A 27,158-nucleotide genomic window follows, 5' to 3' on the forward strand; every position below is an offset into this window, starting at 1 on the left:
GCTCACTCCTCCTTGGAGTGTCTGATTTACCCGCTCACTTTCTAGGAGAGTCCCACCTTTTGGCGCGTAAGATCTTTTTGCTAGCACCGTATTTGTTTGTTTTTTCCTTTTGAAAACGTTGTACATTTCCCAATTTACTTTAACCTTATCTCATAGCAAAGTTTTTTTCTGCACTGTGAGATTATTTTGGCTGAACAGCGAGACATTTTCACTTTAAGCAGACCCAACCAGGAAGGACAACGTATGCAGAATATTTATCTTCAAATTTACCTTTTGCAAATGGCAAATGCTTGCAGAATTGTTCATTGCAATTCAGAGGAGTTCATATTTACAAGCATCTGAGCCAATACAAAAAAGGTGCCATCTTTCCATAATACTTGGCAACACTTGCAATAGTTTTTTCAACTTTTCAAACCTCTACTTGCAGAAGTAGCAGTCCTCTGGCAGACATTTTGAGCTACAAAGCCGCGGCTGCATGATCTTGGGTTGGCCCACCACAGCTGGTTCAGTGCTCTCAAGTTAAACCATATCATGCATGAGCAGTTCATGCAGTCCTGTGTTTTGCGTTCTGGTACTTGTAGTGCTGCGTTTATAACCAAAGCAACAAAACTACAGGTACATGGATATGAAGAAAAAACGTACTGGTGGAGGTCTGATTACCATTGTGTGCCGCTCTAGCCTAGGAAAAGTTCTGAGCATAGACAGTAATGCAACCTACAATGGTTTCCTCATTTCCTGTTTTATGGCTACCCTGGGGCAGGTACTGCAGCAGTTAACTCTGCTGGGTATGACCGTCCTACCCAACACAATAAACGGATTACAGATTGCACTGTCATCAGGGTACCTGATATTGAGTGGTTGTTTTTTTATCTACCCCTGTGTGAACCCCTGTTGGAATTACGAGATGGGTGATATTGACTGAATACGGTAATTACCAGGTGTGTTAAATATTTTACCCTTCGTTAAACTTCAGATGAAAAACCAGCCAGAATTGAACAGGTAAAAGTGTATGATATTCATGGTACCATGCAGATTTTACTGCAATTACCACAAAATCCACGTCATGCCCCAGAAACTCGTAGCCAGTGCTATTCGTCGCTAATGATAAATAACATCCCCCAGGGTATTGTTTTTTCTGGTGTGATAAAAGCAAACTAGGGTCTTAGGTGTCTAATTGGGACACTGCTTAGAATGCGCTGAGGCTTGAAAAAACTCACTTCGAATCCCTATTTGCAAGTGAAAAATATGTCTGATGTAAATATTCTGGTGCCTGTTCCGGTCAAGGTGCGTGGATTAGTGGTGTTCGGTTGCAAGTGTCTGGCACCAACATACTGCGCTGGTTTAGGGTTCGATGTTTGTATTCTGGGCTGGTGTTGCTCTGGGCCTGTATTGGTTCTCTGGGCTCGTGGTGTTCTGTTGCTCTTGGTTGATGTTGGTTCTGATGTTGTGCTCTGATCTGGTGCTATTTTGTAGGTGTTCTGAATTTACTCTGGTGTATGGATTCTGAGCTGGTAATGATGCTCTTAGCTGGTGTGGCTTCTAGTGCTAGTGGGGTGCTATGTGTTGGTTCTAGTGTTGGTGCATTAATCTTTTATTATTTCTGGAGCAGCACCAATGGGATGTGTGACCGCCTAAATAAATATATAAAAACACCCAAGAAATCTGAACTTTCCATTGCTGTGGTTTTATTGTTGCTATTCTGAGCCTTCAATGCGCTAGTGTTTGTGCTATGAGATGGTGTTTGTTCTGAAGCTGGAGTTCTGAGCAGGCTGAGTTCTTGGTGCTGGTTTTAACACTGGTATGTTTGCTATGGGCTGGTATTGGTACTGACATTGGTACTCTTGGTCAGGTGACAGTTCTGGTGTCAGCTCTCTAACCTGGTGTTGGCTCTGAAGTAAGACTACCACAAAACTTCTTCTTTGGTTATAAATGCTTTCAGTTGTTATTTACGCTCTGGCTCGCTGCTGGTCGTGGTGTCAAGGCTTGGCTGGCACTGGTTCTGATGTTGACATTTTTTCAGCTGGTGGTGGTATTTGTTTTAGTGCTCTCGGGTGTTCCTGTGAGCTGGTGTGGGTATAGGTGTGAGGACTCGCGGCTGACACTTGTTCTGGTGTGAGGGCTCGTTGGGGTGCTGGTTGTGGAGTGGGAACTCAGAGCCGACAGTGATTTTATGCTCGGACCAAAGCCTGGTGCTGGTTCTAATGCTAGTGTTCTGGCCTTCTTACGGTTTTGGTCCTCTGGGCTGGTGATGCAGACTCTGCCCGTTATGGTGTTGGTTCTAATGTGGAAGTTCACAGCTGGCAGTGATTCTATCCCATGGCTGATGCTGAACCCCCAGAGCTGGCAGTGATCCTAGCGCAGGGCTGATGCTGAACCCCCAGAGCTGGCAGTGATTCTATCCCATGGCTGACGCTGAACCCCCAGAGCTGGCAGTGATCCTAGCGCGGGCTAGGGCCGGTGCTGGTTCTAGTATTGGTTTGCTGGGCGAGTTCGGTGCTCTGGGCTGACGATGGCGCCTGTAGACAGTGTTGATGCTGGTGCCGGTGCCGGTTCTCTGGGCTGAAGTCACACTTACCGGCACAGAGGCTGCTTCCTTCTCTTGTGACATCTCTGGCTCACTGGGGAGTGAAAGCAAGTGGGACAATTACTCAGGATGTTTGCAAACCTTGATTGTTTTTAAGTAGGAAAAGCCTCAGGCACTGTGGGGCTTCGCGGGGGACTCCATACAGTGCAGGCGGAGAGTGAATGTTCATTACCTGTCCGATATGTGATGTGAGAACGTGCCCAACTCATACTGCAGGTGGTCGGCCAGTTCCACTCTCTTGAGTGCCCGGTGGCATAAGGGGCAGAAGAAAGGTTGGCAGCTTTCCGGCTTCTTCTCGGCTGGGAAAAAAGCATGTTTCAGAATCAAGAACACACATAAGAGAAGAGTTCCAATCATCGAATGTGAGTCTCACAATCTCACTCACTGGATCAGAGTCCAACAACTTTACGTCATTGGGCGTGAGTCTCACAGCTCACAGTAAAACCTTGATCAGTTTGTGTGAATCTCACCCTTCTTAGCACAGTCTCACATTTTCATGACTGCATCACACTTACCTGTACAGTTTCACACACTTAGGGGCATATTTACAAGCCTCTAGCACCTCCTTGCCCCACATTGTCATTTTAATCATGCCAATGTGGCATTAGGAAGGCATCTTTGATACGCCAGATTTACAAAGTGGTATAATGCGTGCATTGCGCCACTTTGCAACCCCTTGCGCCATACTATGCCTGCGCCAGGCATAATGTATGCAAAGGGGGCATTCAGGTGCAGGGAGGTCTGAATAAATGGTGCAATGAAATCTACAAGATTTGACTGCACCATTTTTTCTGTCATTTTTAACGCCTGCTGAAAGCAGGCATTAAAATGACACACCCATTGAAATCAATGGGCGTCCCTGCACTTTGCTACTCTACCGTCAAAACTTTTGATGCTAGTGCAGCAAAGCGCCACAATAGCGTCAAAAATATTGCCGCTATTGTCCCAACGACTGCCATGGTGCGCCGTATTGTAAATACGGTGCACCCATGGTGTGGTTAGGTGGGGCAGAGGCGACGCAAGATAACTGGTGCATCAGTGCTGAAGCGCCACTTTCCTCTAAATCTGCCCCTTAATGTGAGTCTCATATGTAGGACCAAAGACTCAGTCATATTGTGTGAGTTTTACACCTTGCAGTACAGGTTCAATTGCTGATTGTGAGCCTCACATCTAGGAGCACAGTGTCACTCTTTGGGTGAGAGTCTCAGACCTGGGGCTATAACCTTGCATAAGGCTGGTATCAGAGACATGTTGCTGTTAATGAAGTGTTACAAAGTGTGGCTCACTCATGAGCGCAATGAGTGCCAACAGAGTCTCTGCCTCTGTAGCATGAGCTAATTCCCTGACTGAAGAGGTCAGGCATGCATGGTGAAATACATGTCCAAAGGACTCTTCTTTGCTGATGCACAGCTGTCAACTTATAAGTTTGCTTATGTGCAACATTTCCATGTTTTCAGTATCCTAATGCGTGCCACTTTAACCCAATATGTGTGCCACTTTGAGTGAATAGTACGTGACTGCGAGTAACAAGTTACAATTCTGAAATTGCTTTTTCTGTGAGGTGTAATGCAATGGTGAGGAATCAGTTTTAGAACAGAGGCAGCATTCTTTACCTTTGTAAATGCATCCATTATTAGGGTGAGCAGTAGGTGACCAGCCACAAACTGTGAATAGGAGGTGAGTCCCCCTACTAATCAGAATTAAACAGATGGGAAACTAGAGTGCACTTCGCTGGACCAATTTAACCCGGGTTTGGACACTGTAGCATCTTCACCAGCCTGGTACCCCTGAATGACTAGGTCACACACAAAGCTGTAAATCATGTCTTTATTCCTCTACCTGTACTTGTGAACTCCAACATTCTAAAGCAAGCTTTCATTACATTCTATTCTAGAGATTACGTCACGGATATGGAGTCGTCGGGGTTCTAAATCATGCAAGACACAACATGCTCTAGCCAGAGGTCTTCAAACTGGGGGTGGGCCCCCCTAGGGGGGCCTCAAGTGATCCCAGGGGGGGCGCCAGACTCTAGCCAAAAGAAGCGTTATACAGATAACAGGCCTTTGTTTTAAGCAGAAGCATGTTATTGCATTTTTTAAAAGGTAACATACTTAACTGCAATGTTTAAATAGGTCTAGAAATATTTAAACATTTGCATCTTTATAAAATAATTGTGAAAAATTCTGAGGGGGGGCAATGATTTTTATTTTTCAACTGGGGGGCGCGGCATTAAAAAGTTTGGAGACCACTGCAGAGTCTGGAGCGCTCTGCACTAGTATGGCTGGTTTGTGCTTAAGTACAAACAAAACTTTCTACATAGAGATGGAGAAACCCGAGGGTCCTGAAAGTGCTGTTTTTTCATTCCATAGTAGTAAACTCTAGTTAACTGTGTTTTTCATTCCACAGTAGCAAATTGCGACATAAAGCAGTGACATTTCGCCAAATGGCTCACGCACACCACAGAAACTAAAAGAGGTAAACAGCTGCTGGTAGTCCTACCAGGAACTGTGAACTGTGTAGTTTTGTGGGTGGTTTATAAAATTCGTGTGCCCACCCCTCGTTCTGGATTACAAATGCTTGGGGAGTTTTCAAGGGTTTTAATTTCTGTTGCTCTTTTCCTTAAATAACACAATATGTTATGTTATTCATTTTTACCCTTGATTCACAATTTGTTAACATATTAACAGTGCTTAACTTAATTTTAGGCAACAAATTAAGTAAAACGTCTTGTTTTCTACTCTTTTAAAAATATTTACTCTCTTTTGTGCACTGAAAGCAGCTCCTAAATCTATAACCGTATATCTTGAGAACGCTCAAATTTCCCAGATCAGTGCCGATTCAGATTAGGTTCTTACTTTGCATTCTGGGAGTTGTAGCCCTGATTCTATATTGAGGCAAGAAGACTATATTAAGGTAACAAGACTACATGTCCCAGAATCCAAAGCTAAAACATGTACTGACCGACCTACTTAGATGTGGACCTGGGAAACTTGAGAAGTCTTAGTGGCGTAAACTGTAGAGTCCTCGGAGGTAATGAGTATTAGTCACCTCAGGCTCCAACAACTCTCGAGCATTCAAGACCCACCTCGTGTCACCCTTACTCTGCGTGAGGTGTCCTTGCTAGCTGTTCACAGGGGTCCTGCTGCGGTTCTGAGCTGGTCCTTGTGGAGCCCCGAAGGTGCAGAGTTTGTCTCCTGCGCTCTCAGCATCTCAATTGCTCGAGTTTATCTGTTATGCTTTCCGGGTTAGGGATTTGAACTTTACTTCCTGGGTCTGACGCCGGGAACTGACCCCCAGCGGGTTGAGGAGGCGGTAGGGTCTCCACTGGGTTCTCTATCCACCCACCTTTTACAATAATTACTGCAGGGGCAGTGCAGCCCAATCAGGGCAGAGGGAGCCAGGCCTATAGGACATTGCGCTAGAATTAAAAAGAGCTTGCAAGTTACGTTTGTGCAGGAAGTCAGAGTGATGAACACACTCTTTTTTGCTTTCCCTTAGGTCCACCCTCAGGAACTCAGCCATGTGCCACATATTTGAGTGATAATCTCTTAATCTTGTTGGAATGCGGGAATTTACTAACATGCATTAGACCAGGGGTATTCAAACTGGGGGCAGGTCCCTCTAGGAAGCCCTCAAATGATCCGGGGGTGGAGGGGGGCCGTGCTCTGGCCAAAACAAGCAGTATGCAGATAACAGTGTCTTGTCTTAAGCAAAAAATAATGTATTGCATTGTTAAAAAGGTGGCATAATTTAACTACAATGTTTAAATAAACTTAGACATATTTCAACATTGCCAACATAACTGAATACTTGTGAAATATTCTGAGGGGGGGGGGTTATTTTTTTTCTTCCACTGGGGGAGCACAGCCTTAAAAAGTTGGAAGACCACTGTCTTAGAGTATGGGAATTGCAGGTTCACCTTTAACTACCATACGGGAGGAGCTTCCCCTACTGCAGATGAAGGCATTGCAAGTCTGCCGTCTCTGCGAGGCCATACAGCGCTGCACAAGTGCCCTCTGCTGCCAGATGTAGGCACTACAGGTCCATTACTCCAGGAGCTGTGGCTATGTTGATTTAGCACAATCACTATCTGCTGTAGGATGTGGGCTCAGCAGGTCATCTCCCCCTCGAGGTGATGCAGTGCCGCCTGTAGTTATATAGAAGCGCCTCTGTTGCAGAGCATTAGCATTGAGAGCTCACTAGCCCCAGGAGGAGGCAAGGCTGAATATGCCCAAAACTGCCCACTTTTGCCTCTTAGACCGGAGGCCCTTCACAAAGGGATGGAAATATGGCTCGGCCATACTTGAAGCCGCTTCCATGCAGGCAGAAGTGCCAGGAGAGGTCAAGGATAATAGCGGAAGGAATGCTGAAATTTATATGAATGAAAAAATGCAGGAAGGTACCTAACTGGACTCGAGGCCCATCCCACTCATAAATTATACAGGCGTAAGTTGGGCTTGGGGCAGAGTCTATTTAACTTCCGGGGGCCTGCAAGGGGGCACTCTTTTGTCATAGTATTCATCAGGGAACCTGCCCACACAGTTCCTTGATTTTGAAGTGTTTGGGAAGTTCTAGAGGGGATAATTCACTAGGAAGGATTAGTAGTTGGGATGGGGTGTGGTGGGGTGTGGAGAGGGGGTGTAAAAGCAAACCCTTGAAAGAAAGGTGAAAACTGGACAAGAGCAATAACCTATCTGGGTTGGAAGCAAACCCTTCCCAGAAGTAGAAGGTCAAAGGTTATGCCAGAACTGGTTAGTGATCCAGCTGGGCTGAAAACATGCACTTCCTCATAAGCAGAAAGTAAAAGGTTCAGCCAGAAGTGAATGTTCTAATAGCTGGGCAGGAAGGAGACACCGGTCCGGAGGTAGAAGGGAAAAGGGGTACACCAGAAGAGAAAGGTCACCCAGCTGGGCTGGAATTAGATGCTTCCCATAAATAATGCAAGGATAAGTAGCAGAAGGTAACAAACCGCAGCATATATGGCACAAGGCTCAAGCAGGAAGGACATACCAAGTACTGAACGTATGACAGAGAAGTCGGTGGCAGGGCAAGGTTTAACTAGGTAAGGTGGGCATGGACTCAGTGAGTAAAAAAGGCTTATGGTTCTTAGGATTGGCTGCAAGTTGGATACTGTCTAGTAAACTGATGCCACAATTATTCCAAAGGTAAACTGGTGTGGTCTGAGTTTGTGTATTTAGGAGGGTGAACTGGTGCAGGTGGCCTAGTATATTCACTAGAAGTTCAGCAGTCACATGGACTTCATGTAGCGGTTGCAGGAGGTTAGAGTTGTGTCCCCTGGATTGCCCTTTGTGCCCGCTTGCAATCCTTTTACAACCACTCACCCGAAGGTTTGGCACAGAATTGTTCATGTAGCAAAACATTGCCTCTTTTCATTTTTCATTCTATGTACAGCACTGGTTTTGGGTTTGATGTTAGTGTTCTGGGTTAGTGCAGCCTCCGATGTTGCGCTTAGCTGGTGCTGTTCAATTGCTGGTGCTCCTGGCTGATTATGGTGGTGCTGTGCTCTGAACTTGTGAAACTTTTTATGGACACTCGTATGGTGGGTATGCTGCTTCGCCTGCAGAACCCAGCGATCTCCATGGGAGATACATTCCCAGGATAAACATTGGGTACCTCTCCAATACATGGAATGTCTTACCTGAACTACCTAAGTCCAAGGGTGCTGAGGGACACTCTCTATTGGTCGCCGGCGATCCTCTTGCTTGCCTCTCACGATTCCTAGTCTCAGAGGTGGAAAAAACAGTGCCATGAACATGCCTTCATGAGATCGGGAGTTCTCCCTCCTTGTTTTCTGCCCATTATTTATTATAGTGAAATTGAATAACACTCCTCTAGTATTCACTGTTAGTGTAATTAAAAATGGGCCATGGGGAGATGGTAGTGAACCTTCGCTTGCAGCAGAGTTAAGTAAAAAATGCTTTTAAATGTATGATCTCAGAAAGGCAGGACTCTCAGCACACGAAGAAAAAGTATAGAGTTCATGAAGGTCAGTATGCCCTGAGGGTTCAATGCCTCACTTGCTCTGGCCAAGGTGGAACGGCCAAGTACAGAAACGTTTCTGATGCAGAAGGGCAGCCAACGCGTATTTCGCCTGATGGGCCTTATCAAGGCCTGTAGGGCTGCAGAGGAAGAAGCAGGTGAGACAACTGGATGGCAGAAGGTTTCTCGTATGTTATTGTGGTATGGCTCACAAAGGCGAAGAGTTGGAGAGCAGTAGGAAATACTATATGGGCGGTAATGTTGAAGAAAGTAAAGGCTGTATGCAGGCTCCGTGTCAAAAGACAGGCTGCACTGGTGCCCGAAGTGGTGGGCCAGTATAGTCCCCTCATGTGCATAAGTAGTGCAAAAGGTCTTATCCGTTTTTTTTTATTTTTAGGATGGCTGAGATAAGCCGAAGGAAATAATAAATAATACAAAATTTGTGAAGGTATGGGGCTATGACAGGCCAATTTGTACTGAAGCCTGTGTGGCTGGATCCTTGTCTTAACTATGTTAACGCTGTCACTTCTGCTACAACTGGCATTTTGGTGAACCAATGCTTATGCACTAGATGTAAAATGCGTGTCCTCAATTTATGACAAGATGCTCTCTGCAGAACTGAGCACTGAGGTCCAGATTTATACTCCGTGCTGAATTAGCGCCATTTTTTAATGCTAATTCAGCGCAAACATAACTCCATATTTGTATTTTGACACTAGACCCATCTAGCGTCAAAATATTGGAGTTAAAGTCATTTTTTGGATGCGTGAACCCACCTTGCGCCAATGAGATGCAGGGTCGGCGTACCCATCCAAAAAATTACTCTCAGGCCCTAGCGCCTTATTTATCCTCCTGTGCAAAAATGGTGCACAGGAGGGAGGCGGGCCTAAATAATGGAACTAAGCCTGCTTATTGCCAGTATTTAACACCTGCGTCAGGGCAGGCGTTAGGGGACCTGGGGACCAATTTACTTGGCCAAACACCTTGGAAAGAGCCCACAGGTGCCCTTCCCAAGCCCCAGGAACGCCCCCACCCAAACCAGAGGGACACCACAGGATGGGGGACCCCATACCAGGTAAGTATTTTAAAGAAAAATATTTACGTGCAATTGGGGGCCCTGATATGGGCCCCGCTACATGGCACTGGGTGCAATGGCCATATCCAGTGGACCCTTGTACCCTGTGCTGGCCACTGGGGTGGAGGGCGTGACTCCTGTCTTTTATAAGACAGGAATCATGTGGTATGGATGGTTTTGCATCAAAAAATGACGCTAGGCTGGTTAATGTCATTTTTTGGTGCAAAACCCCCTTCTCCCATACCGCCACCCCCACTTGGCTAAAATTTTTTATTTTTTATGCTAGCCCAGCCTTTGCGCCGGATTTCGGCATTCCATTAATATGGCATCTGGCTGGCGTCCTGGAATGACGAAAGCCAGCACTATACTTTTTGATGCAAAACTGCGCAAAGGCAGTTTTGTGTTAAAATGTATAAATCTGTGACTGAGTGTTCACTAGCCCCTGTAGAAATAGGGGCAGCCTGTACTTATTCAAAAGCGCCCTCTGCTGCACAGTATGAGCACTGCTGGTTTGCCAGCCTTTGAAGCACGAAAACAAGGAGTGTCAACGTAAGGATATTTGTGGCCCAGGGCAATAAATATTTTGCGGGTCCCTGTTTCAAACAACTTTGAAATTCACAACACATTATTTGTTAATTTAAGTGCTATGTTGGCTAACAATATTGATGTATATGTTAAAGGTTAAGATACAAAAGTACACAGATGTGAACTAGAGAGAAACTTCACTTTCCGAGGGAGGGTGGGAGACCGCAACAATTGCCCACTTTGGCCATGTCTTAAAATGTCTCTGATGCTACATCCTGTACTTTTGAACAAGTGCTCAATTGTGCTCGGTTAAAACTGCATGTTGAGTGTCAGCCCCTAGTGAGGAAGATTCTAACCCAAAACTTTTGGGATGACCTTTACTTATGCACAGATGCCATCTGCTGCACAGTGTGAGCACTGCAGTTTTCCAGTGTGAAGAAAAGATTATTGCTAGTTAGGTCGAGTGTGCAAGCGCTCTGACTGGCTGTAATCTATCTGTGGGCTTTTAACCGCGCCTACCGCATGCCCATCACTATCACTCGTTTGTGGCGTTTGCCTTTCAACAATCCTTTGTTATCATTGGTAAATGCTTTACCTTTGTCCCTCCTTGTGGCAGTATGGTTACTACCTTGAACACCGACCCTGCTACATGGATAATTGCACTTTTGCAGATACATTTGACTGCGAGCGAACTTCTTTTTCCTTTCGTGTCTCTCATTTGCGCTTATGCTCATGGCAGCCGTGGCGCTTTGAATCAGCTCGCTTATGTCAACTATTTTACTTTTCATTTTCAATTTACGTGGCAAGAAAAGTCCAGTTAGAAAGTTACAACAATAACAACTCTAACTCGAGCAAACGTGAGACCAATTGCATTGAAAATGCTTGTTTTTAGGCTGAGCCTACAAGACAATGCATGGGTTATCTGTTGTGAGGCATACTGTGAACATACGAAGAGCTCGGAACCTGATAATTTCTTACCATTGGTTGTATTTTCTTCCCACTCTCATTTACCTGTGCCTTATTCCTGTCCCAGGTTGTCAATCATGTGTTTGGCCCTCTCATGGAGCATTGCCTCTTTACAATCTCCTTGACTGACCAGTATCTCTGCTTCCATTGCTTGCTTTTCAAGCACTACTTTTTAGGTTGAGTGTTCGAGCGCTTTGACCTGTTTTAAGTATTGTGGGCTTTTAACCAAGCCCACATCACGCCCATCACTTTCACTAGTTTGTGGGCTTGCCTTTCAAAAATCCCTTGATATCATTGGTAATTGCTTTACATTTGCCTCACCTTGGGGCGGTTTTATTACCTCCTTCCATACTGACTCTGTTACATAGATAATTGCACGGTTGCCAGTATACATAAGCTGGGGGGACTATTTTTTTTTTGTTTTGTCTTTCCCCCTCCATGGCAGCCATGGCTCTCACAGCGGGAACAGAACCAACAGTGCAAACTCCTTTGGCAGTATAAGATCGCTGGTCACATTGTTCACACTGTTACCTAATCACAGTCATTTCTTTTGTCTCTCCCCTTCACACTCCATAGCTTTCCCAAAACCACTTATAATTGATAAATGCTTTACTAAAAAACACAGATATCCAAGATGGGCTCTCCCGGCACACTGATACTATAAAATTCACTGCACTCAGGAAAAGTAGCCTCATAATGCTTTGCAAGCATTCTTTTTCAAAAATGTTTTGCCCATAACTCAGCCTGTGGTGGTCCCAAGACAATTGGACCACCATCAAAACATTCAGCATGACGTACTCTTTCTGGTTATGTCATCTCTGGGTCCCCACACTAGGTTAGTGGGGATTCCAAAATAATAACCCCTCCCACAATGCTGTCTCTTCTTAAATTCTCTTATGGCTGGAACTTTTGTTTTATAGCTTGGAGCAGTTTGTGTTCTAAGGGCCTTAGTATTGCAGTTGGTATGATAGGCTGCAAAATGCATAAGGCACTACACTCACTAGGGCCTAAATATATTGTTGCACTAAATTACTTTGTGCCATTCTATTTTCATGTGGGTATGCTCTCTAGTGGTTGATTATATGGTTACATGGCCAGGTTTCTTATAAATTATATTTTTAGTGTGGTGTTCTCTACAGGCTGTTCTGAACATTACAGTCAACATACTACAATATTTGCTGCACTTGGTTGTCCCATAATGCTTTGCAGGGCATTCTTTTACAAAACATTTTTGCTCACAAACCAACCTGTGGTGGTCCTAGGTCAATGAGACCACATTCAAAAAATTCACCACAACCTGCTCTTTCCACCTATATCATCTTTGGGTCCCCACATTAGGTTAGTGGGGACCCCAAAATAATAACTCCTCCCTCCATGCATTGTCTTTTCAATCTCTCTCATGGATGGAACTTTTGTTTTATAGGTGAGAGTAGTTTGCTTTTTAAGGGTCTTGGTTGTAATATCATTGCAATATGGCTGCTATCTTTGAAAATGTGTAATGCATTATACCCTTTAAAGGCTAAAGAAATGGTTATACTGCAATGTTTTCAGTCATTTTCTTTTCGGGTGGTTATGCCCTCTAGGGGTTTACTATATGATAACATGACCATGTTTCTTACAAATACTATTTTCATTATGGTGTTTTGTAGGGGCTGTGCTGAGCATTACAGTATAATTTCAAACATTTATTTCTGATAAAGGTTTTTATTGGGTTTATTTGATAATTATATATGTTTTATTAATCTTGCCTTATCGCAATCATGACCTTGAGTCAGTTCAATTTGACATCCTTGTTACACTATGACTGTTTGGACACTCTTGATATATTTGGATGACCCTTCTAGTTTATTTCTCTTGTTACTCCTCACTGGCTGTCTTGTTTTGGGAATTGTGTTAGCCAGACAGAAACTCTAATGGTGGGGTGGTGAAAGTGGTATTCCATTGGAATTAGCATGGCAGATTTAAATTAAGATGCTAAATGGCAACATTTTCATTTTTGCCTGCAGATAGAGGAAGAAGGTAAATGGGAGTGCATTGGTTATATGTAGGGCCACTGGAATTATGTGGCAGGAAAAGACCAAATTATGAGGCAGGGTTGACCAATTTATGTTGCAAGAAAAGTCCAGTTATGAATTTACAACACCAATAGCTCTAAATCAAGCACATACGAGACCCCTTGCATTGCAAATGCTTGCTCTTTTGTGTGAAGCACTCCCTTCATTAGAGTGTGTGTGTGTGTTTTGAACGTGACCCTCTTGTACTTACCTCCCCCTGTACTCCACATTACTGTGGAGTCATTTACTCAACCTCTTCTCTCTGCCCTCCTCCCTCTTTCACTAACCTGTGTGCTTCTCCCCTTTACTTCCCCCACTCATCCCCTCTGTGTTGTTTTTCCCCAGACCCATGTTTTGTCACTCTTACCCTGCCCCCCTGTTTTCGCATCCCCTCCTCTTGTTGCTTCGGTGTACTTCACCTCCCCCTCCCCCATTTTGTTACACCGTAACTCCTCCCCCCAACTGACACCAATGTTGCTTCCACTCTTCCTGCCCACCTGTTTTGGCAAAAAATGTTTTTGCATGTTTTTTTTTTTTTGTTATCGATCCAAATCAGATAGGTAAATAAAAGAAAAAAAAGCACAGTGTAATTTTGTAGCACGTGGGCGGACGATTCAAAGGGCTACAGCATTGCAGATCCTGTTCAGCGTCTCTAAAACGCAATGAAAAAAAGTTAATAGACCACAAAGATAAGACCTACTGACTTCGCAAATGCTTGTTACCTTCAATTTAGCTCCCAGGACAGGACTACCTGCTTTGCTACATTACAAAATGTCAACCATTTTAAACATATATGAGTGCTTTTTATCGTTTCCCAAAATATTTCAGGACTGGAGTTAGAATAGTAAACAAGGCACCTGGTCTATACTGGGGAAAGTTGCACTATCCTTATATATTCCACGTTTAGCGTTAGAATAATGAGCTAGCCTTTCTAGCGTCCACAAACACCGGTGCTACTCTGAGAGCCCAACTGAAGCCAAACAACTATGGAAGGGCGCCATCTTCTGTACACTCTGCTTATTGCAGGTACCGCGGCCTAAGGAGAGTCTGGGGAGCCCTGTAGCAATTATTAAGCATTAAAAATATCTCCAACCAGTGGACCAGGCACTTTCACCCACCAAGGGCTGACACCCAGTGCCATGTCCCTTCCACCATGCAACAGACATCAATTATTTATGTATCACCACAGTACACCCGAGGCAACTGCTCTACATATTACTGACAGCTACAAAACACCAGCTTTTTATCCACCCTCCCTAGTCTCACGCCAGGGGGCAGCTACTCCCTAGACAGAAACTTGGAATGATTGAGGGATGAGATTATGCGATTAAAACGTCTCAGATGCTACGTCCTTTGCTATGCGTTTATGGCGGAGGTGAGCAGGCCTCTAACAGTGGAGAGTTTCGCTGTTTCAAGCAGTGTGGGGGATGGGGTGCTTGGTAATTCTGACAGAGCAGAGAACCTGCTGGCCTGACAACCCCCTGATGTCTGAACAAACATTCGATTTTCCATCACAAAGTACTGAGCACCGCCTCGCCCAGATGTGCGTGGGGGGCAAATGGGGCACCCCCGCCCTTACATCTCAGACCAGGGTCATATCTGCTTGGGGAGTCCGGAGTCCCCTCGCAGTTTCCGACTCACTTATTGAAAAGGGGATAAAGCACCTGCTGTCCTTCATGGTGGTGGAGCGGGGGGGGGGGGGGGGGGGGGGGCGGGGGGGAGAGATGTGACGGGGAGGAAGGATGGAGATGCAGAGGGGAGAGTAAGAGAGCGGAAAAAGGACGAAAGAAGAAATGCATTAGAGTTGGCGGTATGGGGTAGATGAAACGAGAAGGGTGAAAGAGGAAGTAGAGGGGTCGTAAACCTAAGAAGAAAAAGGAAGTAGGGAGAGACAAGGAACACAAAGGTGATGTAAGGGAAGTTAAAAACTGAAGTGGGTGGATGGAGAAGGAAGAAAAATAGAGTAGGGAAAGAAGAGAAATGGACGACGGAAGAACCAAAAATGAGGGAAGAGAATTGAGGAGAGCAGCAAGGAAGCATACATTGAGAAATATAGATATTCAGAGGCACGAGATCACGGACAAGGAAAGACAGAAAAGAATGAGAGAGAGAGAAGAAAATGAAATGCAGGCATAAGGAAGAAGGCACCACAGACAAGAGAATGGGGGGCAAAGAAAGAATAAGAGGAGAGACAGTTAAAGGCTGAAATGGAGTAGTTTGAAAGAAAACGTGGAGCGAGAGGCTGGGGGGTACCACAGTTACACAATTAGTGTGGGTTAAATAATATTAGGAAAAGCCCAGTCCCTACAAGGGTCACCTCACTAAAAAGTCATCCAAAACAGACGTTAAAACGTAAAAGGTGGGTCTTCAAACAGCCTATGAAGTGTGTTTACAGCGAACTGTTTGGTTGACAGTCTAGTTCTTTCCAGCGTGGCTTTGTGGCTGGCTGCTATTTTAATCTGCTTTCTTTCAGTTAATCAGGGTCGGGGGTCGCGCTTGAACCTTGGTCAGTTCTCTCATTACCCTTTTCATACACGGTACAACGAATGTCTGCAGAATTTGTCACCAGTTAAATTGGTAGAGCATGGCCCCAATTGGGGATGGCGGCTCATAGGATCCGGGGCCACCGTAGCCCGGGCCCTGTACAAGGTCCTGCGTTGCTGGCCTAGGTACTGCCGCCCTCTCACCTAGGGTGACCACCTGGCATTGATGCAAATTCTGGACAGGACTGTAAACAATTAAGGACAAAGGGTCAAAATTCAGGACAAAGGGTCAACATTCAGGACAAAAATTAAAGAAGGGAAGAAACGTCAGTTTTACAGACACACGGAAGAGGTCATGCCTCACTATGTTGTCAGTGCATTTATTTACTCCTTTTTAACGTAATACTATTTATTCACTGTGGTCTTTTTGTGATTGCCTCCAGGTATGTTGCATTCAGGTGTCACATTACGTCCTTGTTCAGTAGTAAATTAATGCCCTTCAGTACTGCAGCAAGGCCATCAGACCCTGCCCAAATCTACCCATTCTTTCCTGAAGAGAAAGTAACAGCAAATTTTTGATTATGTTTCTGAACATTTTAAAACCCCTGGCAAACAATTTGGGAAACATTAAGGTAATTAACACCTTATGTAAGTTTAAACAAATTGAACAAAAACATTTGGTTACCCCAACCGTCCATCAACTTTCAACCTATTTTTTTTTTTAAAGAGGCAGGGCAGATGGTGTGGGTGACAGTCTTGTACCTAATGTCAGGATGTGAGGTACCCACAACTTGTCTTGTAGTCTCACAGCACTAGAGTGTATGTCTGGCACTCTACATTTATCTCATGAGTCTACACTTCACGCTATGACACTACACCACTCTGCATTATTTCACTCTCTGCCGCTCTATTGTATGCCACTCTACTCCACTGCACTCTATGCCACTGCACTCTGCGCCAATGCACTCTAAACGACTGCACTGTATGCCACTGCCCTCTACTCTGCACCACTGTACTCTATGCCACTACTCTCTGTGCCACTCTACATCACTGCACTGACTCTACTTTGCAACATTGCACTATCCGCCACTGTACTGTACACCAATCTACTCTGTACTACTGCACTCTATGCTACTCTAATATGCATCACTCCACTCTACGCGACTGCATTCTACAGCACTATACTCCACTCCATTGCACCACTCTACACTCTCTGCCACACAAGTCTACTCTGCACTCTATGCCACTGCACCACTCTACACTACTGCACTCTCTGCCACTCTATTGTATGCCACTCTACTCCACTGCACTCTATGCCACTCTACTCTGTCCCACGGCACTCCATGCCACTGCTCTCTAAACCACTGCACTCTACGCCAATGCACTCTAAACAACTGCACTGTACCCTGCACCACTGGGCTCTACGCCACTGCTCCTATGCCGCGCTACTCCACTCCACACCACTAACTTTTAGCCATGAACAGCAGCCACTCTGGTGTACAACATGACTAAAACACATTGGCAAAGCCAATAACTCTTGCATAGACGAGACCTATTGGCTTTGCCAATGTTTGTTAGCGCTATGAGGTACAGAGGCCCCCGAAAGAACTGTGAATGTGTAAGTCCTTATTTTAAACATGCATTCGACGCCTCATCAGGCATAGTAAGCGCTATATAAATACAATGGAACACCAATGCAGTACCCCTCTAAAAGAAAATATCTTTGTCATCAGAAAGCTTCAAGTGACTCCTTTGGTTAAAGTGGATGTAGGTTTTCAAGCCCCTTTTGATTTGCAAAATTACCAGTTGCCTACATTTGCATTTCTTTAGGGAAGGAGACACCTTGGCAAGAAGGTCTGTTTCTTATCTGTCTTCCAATCCCTCACTCCGAGCACAGGAGACTCCCTGCCTCTCAGTCCAGCTGGTGAAACTGACCTGCCTGTAATGTATTTTCGCCCTACCGTCCAATGTCCTTTTGGTGAAAGGCTAAAATTATGGACTAATTCCGTCCTTTAAGCCTTTCATCATGAACAACGGACTGCAGGGCGAAATTACGGGCAGTCCGTGAAATTTACGGAGGGGTGGTCACCCTGCTCTCACCTCACGAGGCAGGAGGGCGGAAGAGTAAAAATTGGGGTTGCACGGGAGGGGTGTCACTTCTAGCCAGCACCGCATTCCTCTCCTACCGGAGTCCGAGTCCAGAGCTTGGTCTTTGCCCCTCTGTGCGGGCCAACTTGAAGTCCATGCTTGGGCCTTCTTGCGGCGTCTGCGCCATTTCTAGGGCCCAACGGCTGTTGGCCTTCCCCCGCGCCCGTGATGCCACGCTCGCTCGGCCGCCTGTATTTAATTGTGTGAGCCCGAGTTGAGCTATCCCCGCCAATTCTGAACACTTCTGTCCCTCATTGGCCTACTGGCGGGAGGGTTAGTTAAGCCCCAATTTTGATTAATTACCTACCTACCCCTGGCCTGCCTTCTTGACCTAAGGGGGTGGCACAGGTCATTCTCAGAGCACGACCGACATTGGCCCCGGCCTGGGCCTGGGAACATGCACTAGGAATTAGGGTAAGTGTGGAATTTTTTTTGGGGGGGCAGTCTTAGGGGGTCATTCTAACCCTGGCGGTCCAAGACCGCCAGGGCTAAAATGACGGGGGCACTGCCAACAGGCTGGCGGTGCCCCGCTGGGCATTCTGACCGCGGCGGTTTGACCGCGGTCAGAAGTGGAAAACCGGCGGTCTCCCGCCGGTTTTCCGCTGCCCATTTGAATCCTCCATCGCCATGGGGATTCTGACAGCCCATACCGCCATCCTGTTCCTGGCGGTTCGCCCGCCAGGAACAGGATGGCGGAATGGGTTGTCGTGGGGCCCCGTAAGAGTGCCCCACAAAGAATTTCACTGTCTGCATTGCAGACAGTGAAATTCGCGACGCCACTGCACCCGTCGCACCTTCCCATTCGGAGCCGGCGTCCTCGTGGGAAGGTAGTTTTGCACTGGGCTGGCAGGCGGCCTTTTGGCGGTCGCCCGCCAGCCCAGTGCAAAACCCAGAATACCCTCAGCGGTCTTGAGACCGCGGAGCGGTATTTTGGAGGGGGAAGTCTGGCGGGCGGCCTCCGCCGCCCGCCAGACTTAGAATCACCCCCTTAATGTGTTAATGCTGATGCAAAAAGTGGTAGGACCTGTGGGTTTTTCCATTGAAGTGTGTCCTAATAGCTTAAGGGCCGAGCCTCCTGCCTCTTAAGTCAGTGATTGTGGGTTCTGGTCACTTAGATTTTTTAAGGTCGACTGTTTGACCTGTTTGGTCTAAAGCGCAGTAGCCTGAGGAGGAGAGGGTCAGCTCTTTTGACATTACATCTTGGCCTGGTCATGGCTTCAGGTAGAGGTAGGGTGGAGAAGAGCAAGGGTAAGGATCCCTGAATTGTCATAATTATTGAGACTAGTTCTTGCAAAGTTAGGGGATGGCGGGTCAGAGAATGCGGATTGCCCCCCTGCACCACCTTGTCCCCGGTTAAACGCAAGGCTAGGAAACAGGCCCCAGTTACCCCAGTTGGAAGGGCCCAGGGCTCGGCACAGCAAACCACCTTAGTTCCCACGGAACCTCTGCTCCCTGTGGCAGCGTCCGCTTTGTCACCATTATCAGAACTTAGAAGGGGTATCATCTCAGGTCAATGGTAATCACTCCCTAGGTAATCCCTGCTAAGTGTCATCTCAGCTTGTGGACAGAGTTGCACCTACAGCAGATGCCCTGGGTCTCACCACGATAATGGGGAATAGCAGCTCTGTCCGCAAATACTCCTTGGGTTAGCGCCCCCCCGGGTTGCTTCCTCCCCCTCAGCATGTGCTCTCCACACCCCGGTTCAATTGTCCCTTACAGCTCAGGGTCAGATACAGGAGCCCTCTGCAGCGCAGCTAGTTGTTCCAGCTACTTCCCAAATTCAGAGCTTAACACCCCTTCCTCAGGCACATGCTCAAGATGCAACCGCGCAGGTGTTAATGTCAGCAGCCCAGCAACTGTCTTCGATAGATGGCCTTTCTGCCCCGGCCCTACCTAACGCCCCCTGGGCTCCTGCATATACAGTGAAGAATGCACTTGCTGAGCTTAAGCGGCAGATCAATGCCGTTGCGGCATTGCGTCTTACCGGGGAGGCGGGCGAAGATAACAAGGGTCAGAGTGACACCCCGTCTCCGGGTGTGAAGTCCCCTGCCGCATAGGAAGTGGCAACAGGTACGGTCACTGACCACACTACAAGCTCAACAGGGGGTGAATGTTTGCTGGGGGCCGCTGGGCAAAATACATTATTATCCTGGTGGGGGAAGTTGGTGTCCATGTCCCCACCGATGTAAAAGACAGGATCTGGAAGGGGGAATCTGTTGCTTTTTTTACTGATTAGAGCTAAGAGAAGGGAAGTGGACCAGAAGGATGAGGAGGGTAAGTGTTCATCATCTAATGGCAAAAAACCTATGGTGGAGGAAAATATTATGAATTGGTTGTTTGGTTTTAACCTTTACATGACCATGTTGCTGGAAAAGAAATCTCATTTGGCACCATCTATGATATTCTACTCCAATAAGATATTGAAAGCGCATCACCTTTATGCGATTAGCCCTTGGTTGGAGTATGATAGGGACTTCAGATGGGCTAAAGTCAAGGACCCAGACATAGGTTTGGACCAGACCGAAGTAAATGTTTGGTTGGAATGTGTGAACAGTGATATAATAGGGAAACAGCCTTTTCTGCACCAACAGTCAGGCAACAAGAGGGCCTCTTGCTGGGAATTCAACAGGAAGGTATGCTCCCACCCAGTGCGACCTTGCAAGTTTACATACAGTTGCTCATTCTGCGGGCATCCATCCCACCCAGAGATCAAATGTAATAAGAAGCCCAAGGAGAAGGGTAAGGAAGGGAGTAAGTACTGATTTCATCAATCCTTCGATGGTTGCGGTCATATCCCAAAAAAGACACAGCGGAGTTATTGTTCAAAGGTTTTTCTTCTGGTTTCAGGACCCCCCCCCCCCCCCCCCCCCCCCCCTCAGGGTAGCCCTATCCTGCATTGCAGTAATTTGTTGTCATCCCAGAGGCATCCGGAGGTAGTGGCTAAGAAGGTTGAGAAGAGAGGTTGTTGGGCAAAGTAGCAGGCTCTTTCTCTTCCCCCCTACTGGGTGAGTTTGTGTGCTCCCCCCTTGGACTAGTCCCCAAGAAGCAGCCCGAACAGTTCAGACTGATCCATAACCTTTTGGCCCCCGTGGTTCTTTGGTCAATGAGGCTATTGATCCCCAGCTATGTTCAGTTTCATTATGCAACAGTTGACCATGCTCTGGAGAGATTGCGCAGCCTTGGCCGAGGGGCCTTCTTGGCTAAAACAGACATAGAATCCGCTTTCCGGCTTCTGCCTGTGCACCCTGAGGATTATCATTTACTGGGCTTCCAATTGGTAAGGTCTTATTATTATGATAAGTGCATGCCTATGGGGTATAGCGTGTCCTGTACCTATTTTGAGCAATTCAGCTCCATGGTGCAGTGGATTTTCACTACGCGCACAGGCCATAAGGATGTCCTGGTCTTATGCCCTCCCGGGGGAAGCCAGTGGGCCTTACGAGCATTGACTACCATGTTTGAGGAATTCGATGTTCTCATTGCCCCCGAAAAACACGCGGGCCTGCGACCTGCATAACGTTTCTCGGTATCGAGATAGATACAGCGGCAGGCGAGTGTCACCTCCCGTTGGATAAGATAAGGGCCTTTAGACAATCTATTGACACAGTTTTTACACAGAGAAAAGTCACCCTGCATCAGCTACAAGTTTTAGTGGGCCATCTCAACTTTGCCTTGAGAATTATCCCCGTGGTTCGCCCTTTCTCACGGGCCATTGCTAGGGCAATGTCTGGCCTGAAAGAGAAACATCACCATGCAAGGCTTTCCTCTGAAGTATAGGATGAGCTACATATCTGGGCATCCTTTCTGGAACAATTAAATTGGGTAGTTTTATGGCCTACCCGCCCTGTATCCAGTGCGACTTTAGGTCTTTTCACTGACGCTGCTGGCAGTGTGGGGTTTGGGGCTATCTTGGGCTCCGACTAGTGCAGGGGGGATTCGTCGCCCAATTGGCATGACAAAGGCATCACAAAGAACGTGGTCTTTTTAGAGTTGTTCCCCATTGTGGTGGCAGTCACACTATGAGCCCTGGTGTTCAAAGACAGATAAGTAATCTTCTGGTCTGACAACATGGCAGTAGTTGAGGCTATCAATAGGCAAGGCGCTTCTTGTAGGTTTGTCTTAAGGTTGTTAAAACATTTGGTCTTATTGTGTTTGAAGCTCAACATTACATTCAGGGCAAGGCATGTCCCTGGGGTTCATAACAGTGCAGCTGATGCTTTGTCTCGCTCACTGATGTAAGATTTTCGGAGGTTCCACCAGCAAGCAGTGGAGAAGATGTCGGAGTTTCTGGCATAACTGTGGCAGTTCTGAGTCCTGCCTTCTCAGAATTACTGGCAGCATCTTTAACGAGAGGCACTAGGGGGTCCTATTAGAAACCCTTTCAGAAATATAGAGCATTCTTGCACACTCTTTATGTGTCTTAATGGTTCTCAACTGAGGCCATTTGTCTCTTTTTAGGGAACCTTAGGGAATTAGGCAAACCAGTTTCCTGTGCGAGGGCTCACCTATCTGCTATTCGTTTTTTCACAAGATTACATGGTAGAGAGACCCAATTAAACCCTTTTGTCATTAAAAGAGCAGTGGCTGGCTGGGCCTGCCTGGAGGGCACTCGGAAGGACAGCAGACACCCCCTCTAGCTCCCAGTTATATGTATTCTCTTGTCCTACCTTGATAAGGTCTGTACTTCTTCATTTGAAGTGACATTATTTGTGGCAGCTTTCACTATAGCTTTTTATGGTGTATTCCGAGTAGGCAAGTTGGTGGGATCATCTAAGAGCAATTTTACTGGGGGTCTGCAGTGGGCCGATGTTCGCATTGGATCAGGGTGGCTAACGATTTGATTGTGTAGGTCCAAGACTGATCAGGAAGGTAAATGGTCAGCCATTAAATTATGGGCTGTACTGGGTTCCTCCTTCTGCTCAGTTGATTGCTTGGGGTCATATCTGGCGGTTCGCCCAGCCACTGGTGCCCCATCATTATTCATTCACAGGGGCGGAGAATGCTTGTCTCAATATCAATTTTCAGCAATAATGGCTGTCGCATTAGAGGCAGCTGAGGTAGACCCAGTGGGCTATTTGCCACATTCTTTTCATATAGAGGCAGGTACAGAGGCGGCAAGTGCTGTCATGTCCTCTGAGGAGGTGAAAACCATCGGCCAATGGTCCTCAGGCTGCTTTAGGCGTACATTCAGCCTGAGTTGCAATGATACATATCACATTCATTATGTTTATGCTTCATGCCTTTATGACATACTCAGGCTGTTTTCTTCTGTTTCAGTAGTATGGCGCTACATGTGGTATGGCTGCTTGGTCACTCCTTTGTCCAGCGGGTTATCTACAGGTTGCAACTGCTCCGTAGGCCTATGCCAGCATAACTTCACGATGTGTCCTTCTGGTGGTGTGGGATCGGCAGTCTGAGGGTCACTCAGCTACAGCAACTCCTTAGGATGGTGAGAGGGTGCAAGGGACTCCAGTTCCCAGACCTCACTGTCTTACATATTGGAGGAAATGACCTAGTTTGACTTGGGCGTAAGGCACTCAGAGAGGCAATCCTAGTGGAAATAGCTCAGATTTTCCAGAAAACGCCATCGCATGGTCCCACATGGTACCCTAGCGTAATTGGGGTCACAAGATCAAATCTAGGGCTATGAATGTGACTGTGTGGCGTCTGAACTCTGAGCTGGCGAGGTTGTACCCAGAACCAGGGCGCTTATGGAATATCCTGCATAAACTGCAAAAAAGGCACAGACATGTTTCATAAGGATGGGGTGCATTTACCGGATCTGGGCACAGACAGGTTCATCGAGGACATATGCACCTTTGCTCACAGTTTGGTTAGGGGTGGGAAGGGCGAAGGACCTCTGGGCTCCTGGTCACCCTTGTGGCGTGACATAAGATATTAAATGCACCCTAAGCAACAGAGGGGTACCCAAGACAGGGTACACTGGATAGCACCGAAGGTTGGATCCTGCAGTCCTGAACCAACCGACGGATGTACACACCAGCTTGGGGGTTAGGGAGCCCAGATCGCTGGGGTGGGCATGGGGCTCCCGCTCCTGGTTACCCCATTGCACCCCCACGGCGGATTGGTGTTGGGGGGGGCAGAACCTGGGAGAAAGGTGAGGTACGGTTCACCTGTGTGGTCAAATGGTAGTTCAGGACGCTGCCAGATCCATGGTTGTACAGGTGTTATAAAAATTATGACTGCTTGAAAATTTGATCTACATGATATGTTTTTTGTGTTTTTATGAGTTTTATGAGTTATGATATGAATTAATTAATTAATCCTGCACAGTGTGCGTCATTCGAGTGTCATTTGATAATAAATTCTCCCAATGCCAAAGACAATCTGACTTTGTCGGTTTATATTTGACGGGTGTTGGGGCGGGGGCCTACTGGGGGCATCCGGGTCCTATGCCTTTCTGTGAAGAACTGAATGCGGCCAGCGTTGAAGGCCGTAGCACGTCATTGCGCTTTCATGTTTAGTCTGAGTTCATCGGGTCTCCCCAGATGGTTCACTTGGCGCGTGCTCTAAGGCATTTCCGCTTGTACCCTGTGCGTGTCGTGTGCCTGGTTCTTCGTTGCCTGTGTGCATCAACTAGTTTCCATCCACATAACTCCTTCTGTACCCTGTCTCTGGCTCAGCTAGAGGTCCTGTTGGAACCTCGAGCCCATAACAAGCCGAAATTTCATGTGGCTTCTACCGGTCTCTCTTCCAGTAACCTGGACGTGGTTTACGGCCAGAGATGTCAAACTGTGGCTCAGGGAACCAGGTTTGAGTCTCAGTGTCAGCTCAACATCCTACGATTAAGGGGAAATCATTTAATCTTCTCATCCCTGTAAATCATTTTGTAATGTAACCGGTGCTCATGTAAAGGGTCCCACTATATAAAAAAAGGAAGAAGGAGGTAAAACAAAGCCTTAATATCAGGAAAGACAATTAGGTACCAAATTACTGGCTTATTTGTATGAAGGGAGATCAGAAAACCTGTCTAACTCTGGGCTTCGCCGCTTAAATTGTGTGACCTTAGGCAACTACTTGATTTCACCAAATCTCTCTTGTTCATTGTCAGATATAAAAGCAATTTTAAGTATGTGTTCAGAATACCAGCTTTACAAAACCCTAATATGTTTCAATTAGTGGACTACACGACGATTGTCTAGTCTTTTAGTTCACTAATGATTCATGTTTAAAAACTATCACTTTTAAGATGTACATCTCAGTGCAGTGCTATAATGTGACAATATCAAAGCCTCCACATGTTAAAGAAATAAAGTTTCTTCAAAGTTCAAAAAAGTTTATCATATTTTACTTGATGTTTACTGTATGATTCACATAGCAAACAATTTCAGGGTAGGCGCTAAGATCCGAGTCAGACCTTTGGCTAGGCTCTGTCTCGGTTCTCCCTGTTAATATGTTGGCTCGTCCACTTCTAGTAAGTACTAACGCCAATCTCTAAATCATTTTAAAGGGTGTTAAGAAGTTTGGACATAAAAAGACCCTGGTAAAACTCAACTGTATCACTCAGTGAGCAGAAGGAGCCCCGGTAGCCAGTTGTGCTTAGCCTCCCTTGCGACCACCTGTCAATCAATTTGCAGAATCAATGATTATCTCTTTTCTACTGCTATCTTAAAAAGGTTCACTTTGTGCTACACGTTCAGAAATGCTTTTACAAATACTGGCTATACAGCTTTCATCTTATTTCACAAGGGCACATTTTTTGCTTATTTTCTAGTTTGGTCTTGTTTGATCAGGCCTATTATGCCAGTATTAGTACTAATTAAAGTTAATTGGCCCATGTCTGTCCAGATTGACGTGACCCTTAATAAAAAAAAAAGCTAGTATTTCCTAACATAAGATTTTGCAATTCCATTTTCCAGTTCCCTAGGTCCTATAAGACCCACGATCAAATTCATATTTTGTTGCTTTATTTAGCAATGGCTATTATCTCGACAGGTTGGCTGTGGAATAAAAAGTAAGTTTGAAGAGCTTATGGCTATACTTTAAGCAGAATGAAAAAGGTGGGCATTCTCTAAAAGGCATGTGGCCTGAGAAACGTAACAAGGAATCCTTTCCACCAGGTGTCACCTATGTAAATAAAGGTGTGGCTTAAAATATGTAAACTAAAATCCTGTACTTCTCATAGCATGCCCCCGGACCAGTAGTTTGGTGCCTTTCTATGAGCTTTCTTTTATGGCATTCAGATATACCATACATTAGAACATTGGAATGTTAAGAGCTCCACTGAGGACAATAAAGTAGCTCCAGGCTTATAATGGCTAGTATAAGCCTGGAGCTAAAACATTTTAGTGTTTGTCTTGATGTTTCTCACCTTTTAGTTCAGAACGTTCTACCCTTAGTAGGTGGAATGTTCCAATAGCCTTATATCCCTTATGCATCTGGCTATACCAGTTGTTAAAGGAGCTCTACCTCGTTACTCCGATTCACGGCCTTTAACAACCGGTATAGACCTCGGTAGCAGATTATAAGGCTATAATAACGACATGCACCTAATACAAGCCAAACCTATTGGCATTGCCAATGCTTATTAACAGTATCAAATAAATGAGTAACAACAATGATTTTTGTTATAAATCATTAGAATTGAAAATATTTTGTTTCTGAAAATATGAGACTGCGAGATAAACATTACTAAGGTCTGTGGAAGGGGCAGTGGTTTTCAGAGTGTCTTAACTGCTCCCAGTTCTTCCTTTCATACCACTTTTCTCTTCAGTCTCTCACCCTGTTAAACACTTATTCCTTTTTTTCCCCACATCTTTGTGAAATCCTCCATCTACCTATCTCATACCTCGTCCTTAATATTCAGAACCCTCTTTTCATTATCTACTACATGTACTTCTTTGTATCTTTGTCACTTCCCCATAACCCTTAAACCACTCAACTGTTAGCACAACATTTTCTTTTGCTTTTTCTTGTCAATATTTTGATGGCTGTGTATCTCCTTTACACACAGAATCACAATTACAATTGCCAAATGTGACTATGGCTCTATGCATTTTATAGAGAGATTTAGGATTGCATTTTTTCTGAACACTTTTATGACGCCCTTTTAGGAACTGTAAGAAACTTGCATTGAGTTCATCCTTATCTCCCAAGATATGGCCAATTATAAACACCCACCCACAAATTGATCTCACACAGACACCTAGAGGTGACTCAGTTCACAGTACAGAGTATACAAGAGTAACATGCTGCATTGAAAAAAACAAACCCTGCTTCCCGGAAAAATCTTATGGATAAATAAAACAAATGAAAATTGCTCAGCAACTACATCAATTAAATGATTACCTTAACAACTTTTA

General features: G+C 45.7%; 1 protein-coding gene across 3 annotated transcripts in view; it reads right to left on the bottom strand.

The window, feature by feature from the left end:
* The window catches only part of LOC138292066 (E3 ubiquitin-protein ligase RNF220-like), a 111,930-nt gene that overhangs the window by 27,890 nt on the left and 56,882 nt on the right, over positions 1-27,158 (bottom strand). For all 3 annotated transcript variants that reach the window (XM_069230420.1, XM_069230421.1, XM_069230422.1), the window contains 2 exons: positions 2,757-2,883; positions 2,576-2,618 (listed from right to left, as the gene is read on the bottom strand). In XM_069230420.1, the coding sequence (XP_069086521.1) occupies positions 2,576-2,618; positions 2,757-2,883 (170 nt within the window). The remainder of the gene's footprint in view (positions 1-2,575; positions 2,619-2,756; positions 2,884-27,158) is intronic.

Source organism: Pleurodeles waltl, chromosome 4_2 (assembly GCF_031143425.1).
Source record: "Pleurodeles waltl isolate 20211129_DDA chromosome 4_2, aPleWal1.hap1.20221129, whole genome shotgun sequence".
In the NCBI taxonomy this organism is placed as follows: domain Eukaryota; kingdom Metazoa; phylum Chordata; class Amphibia; order Caudata; family Salamandridae; genus Pleurodeles; species Pleurodeles waltl.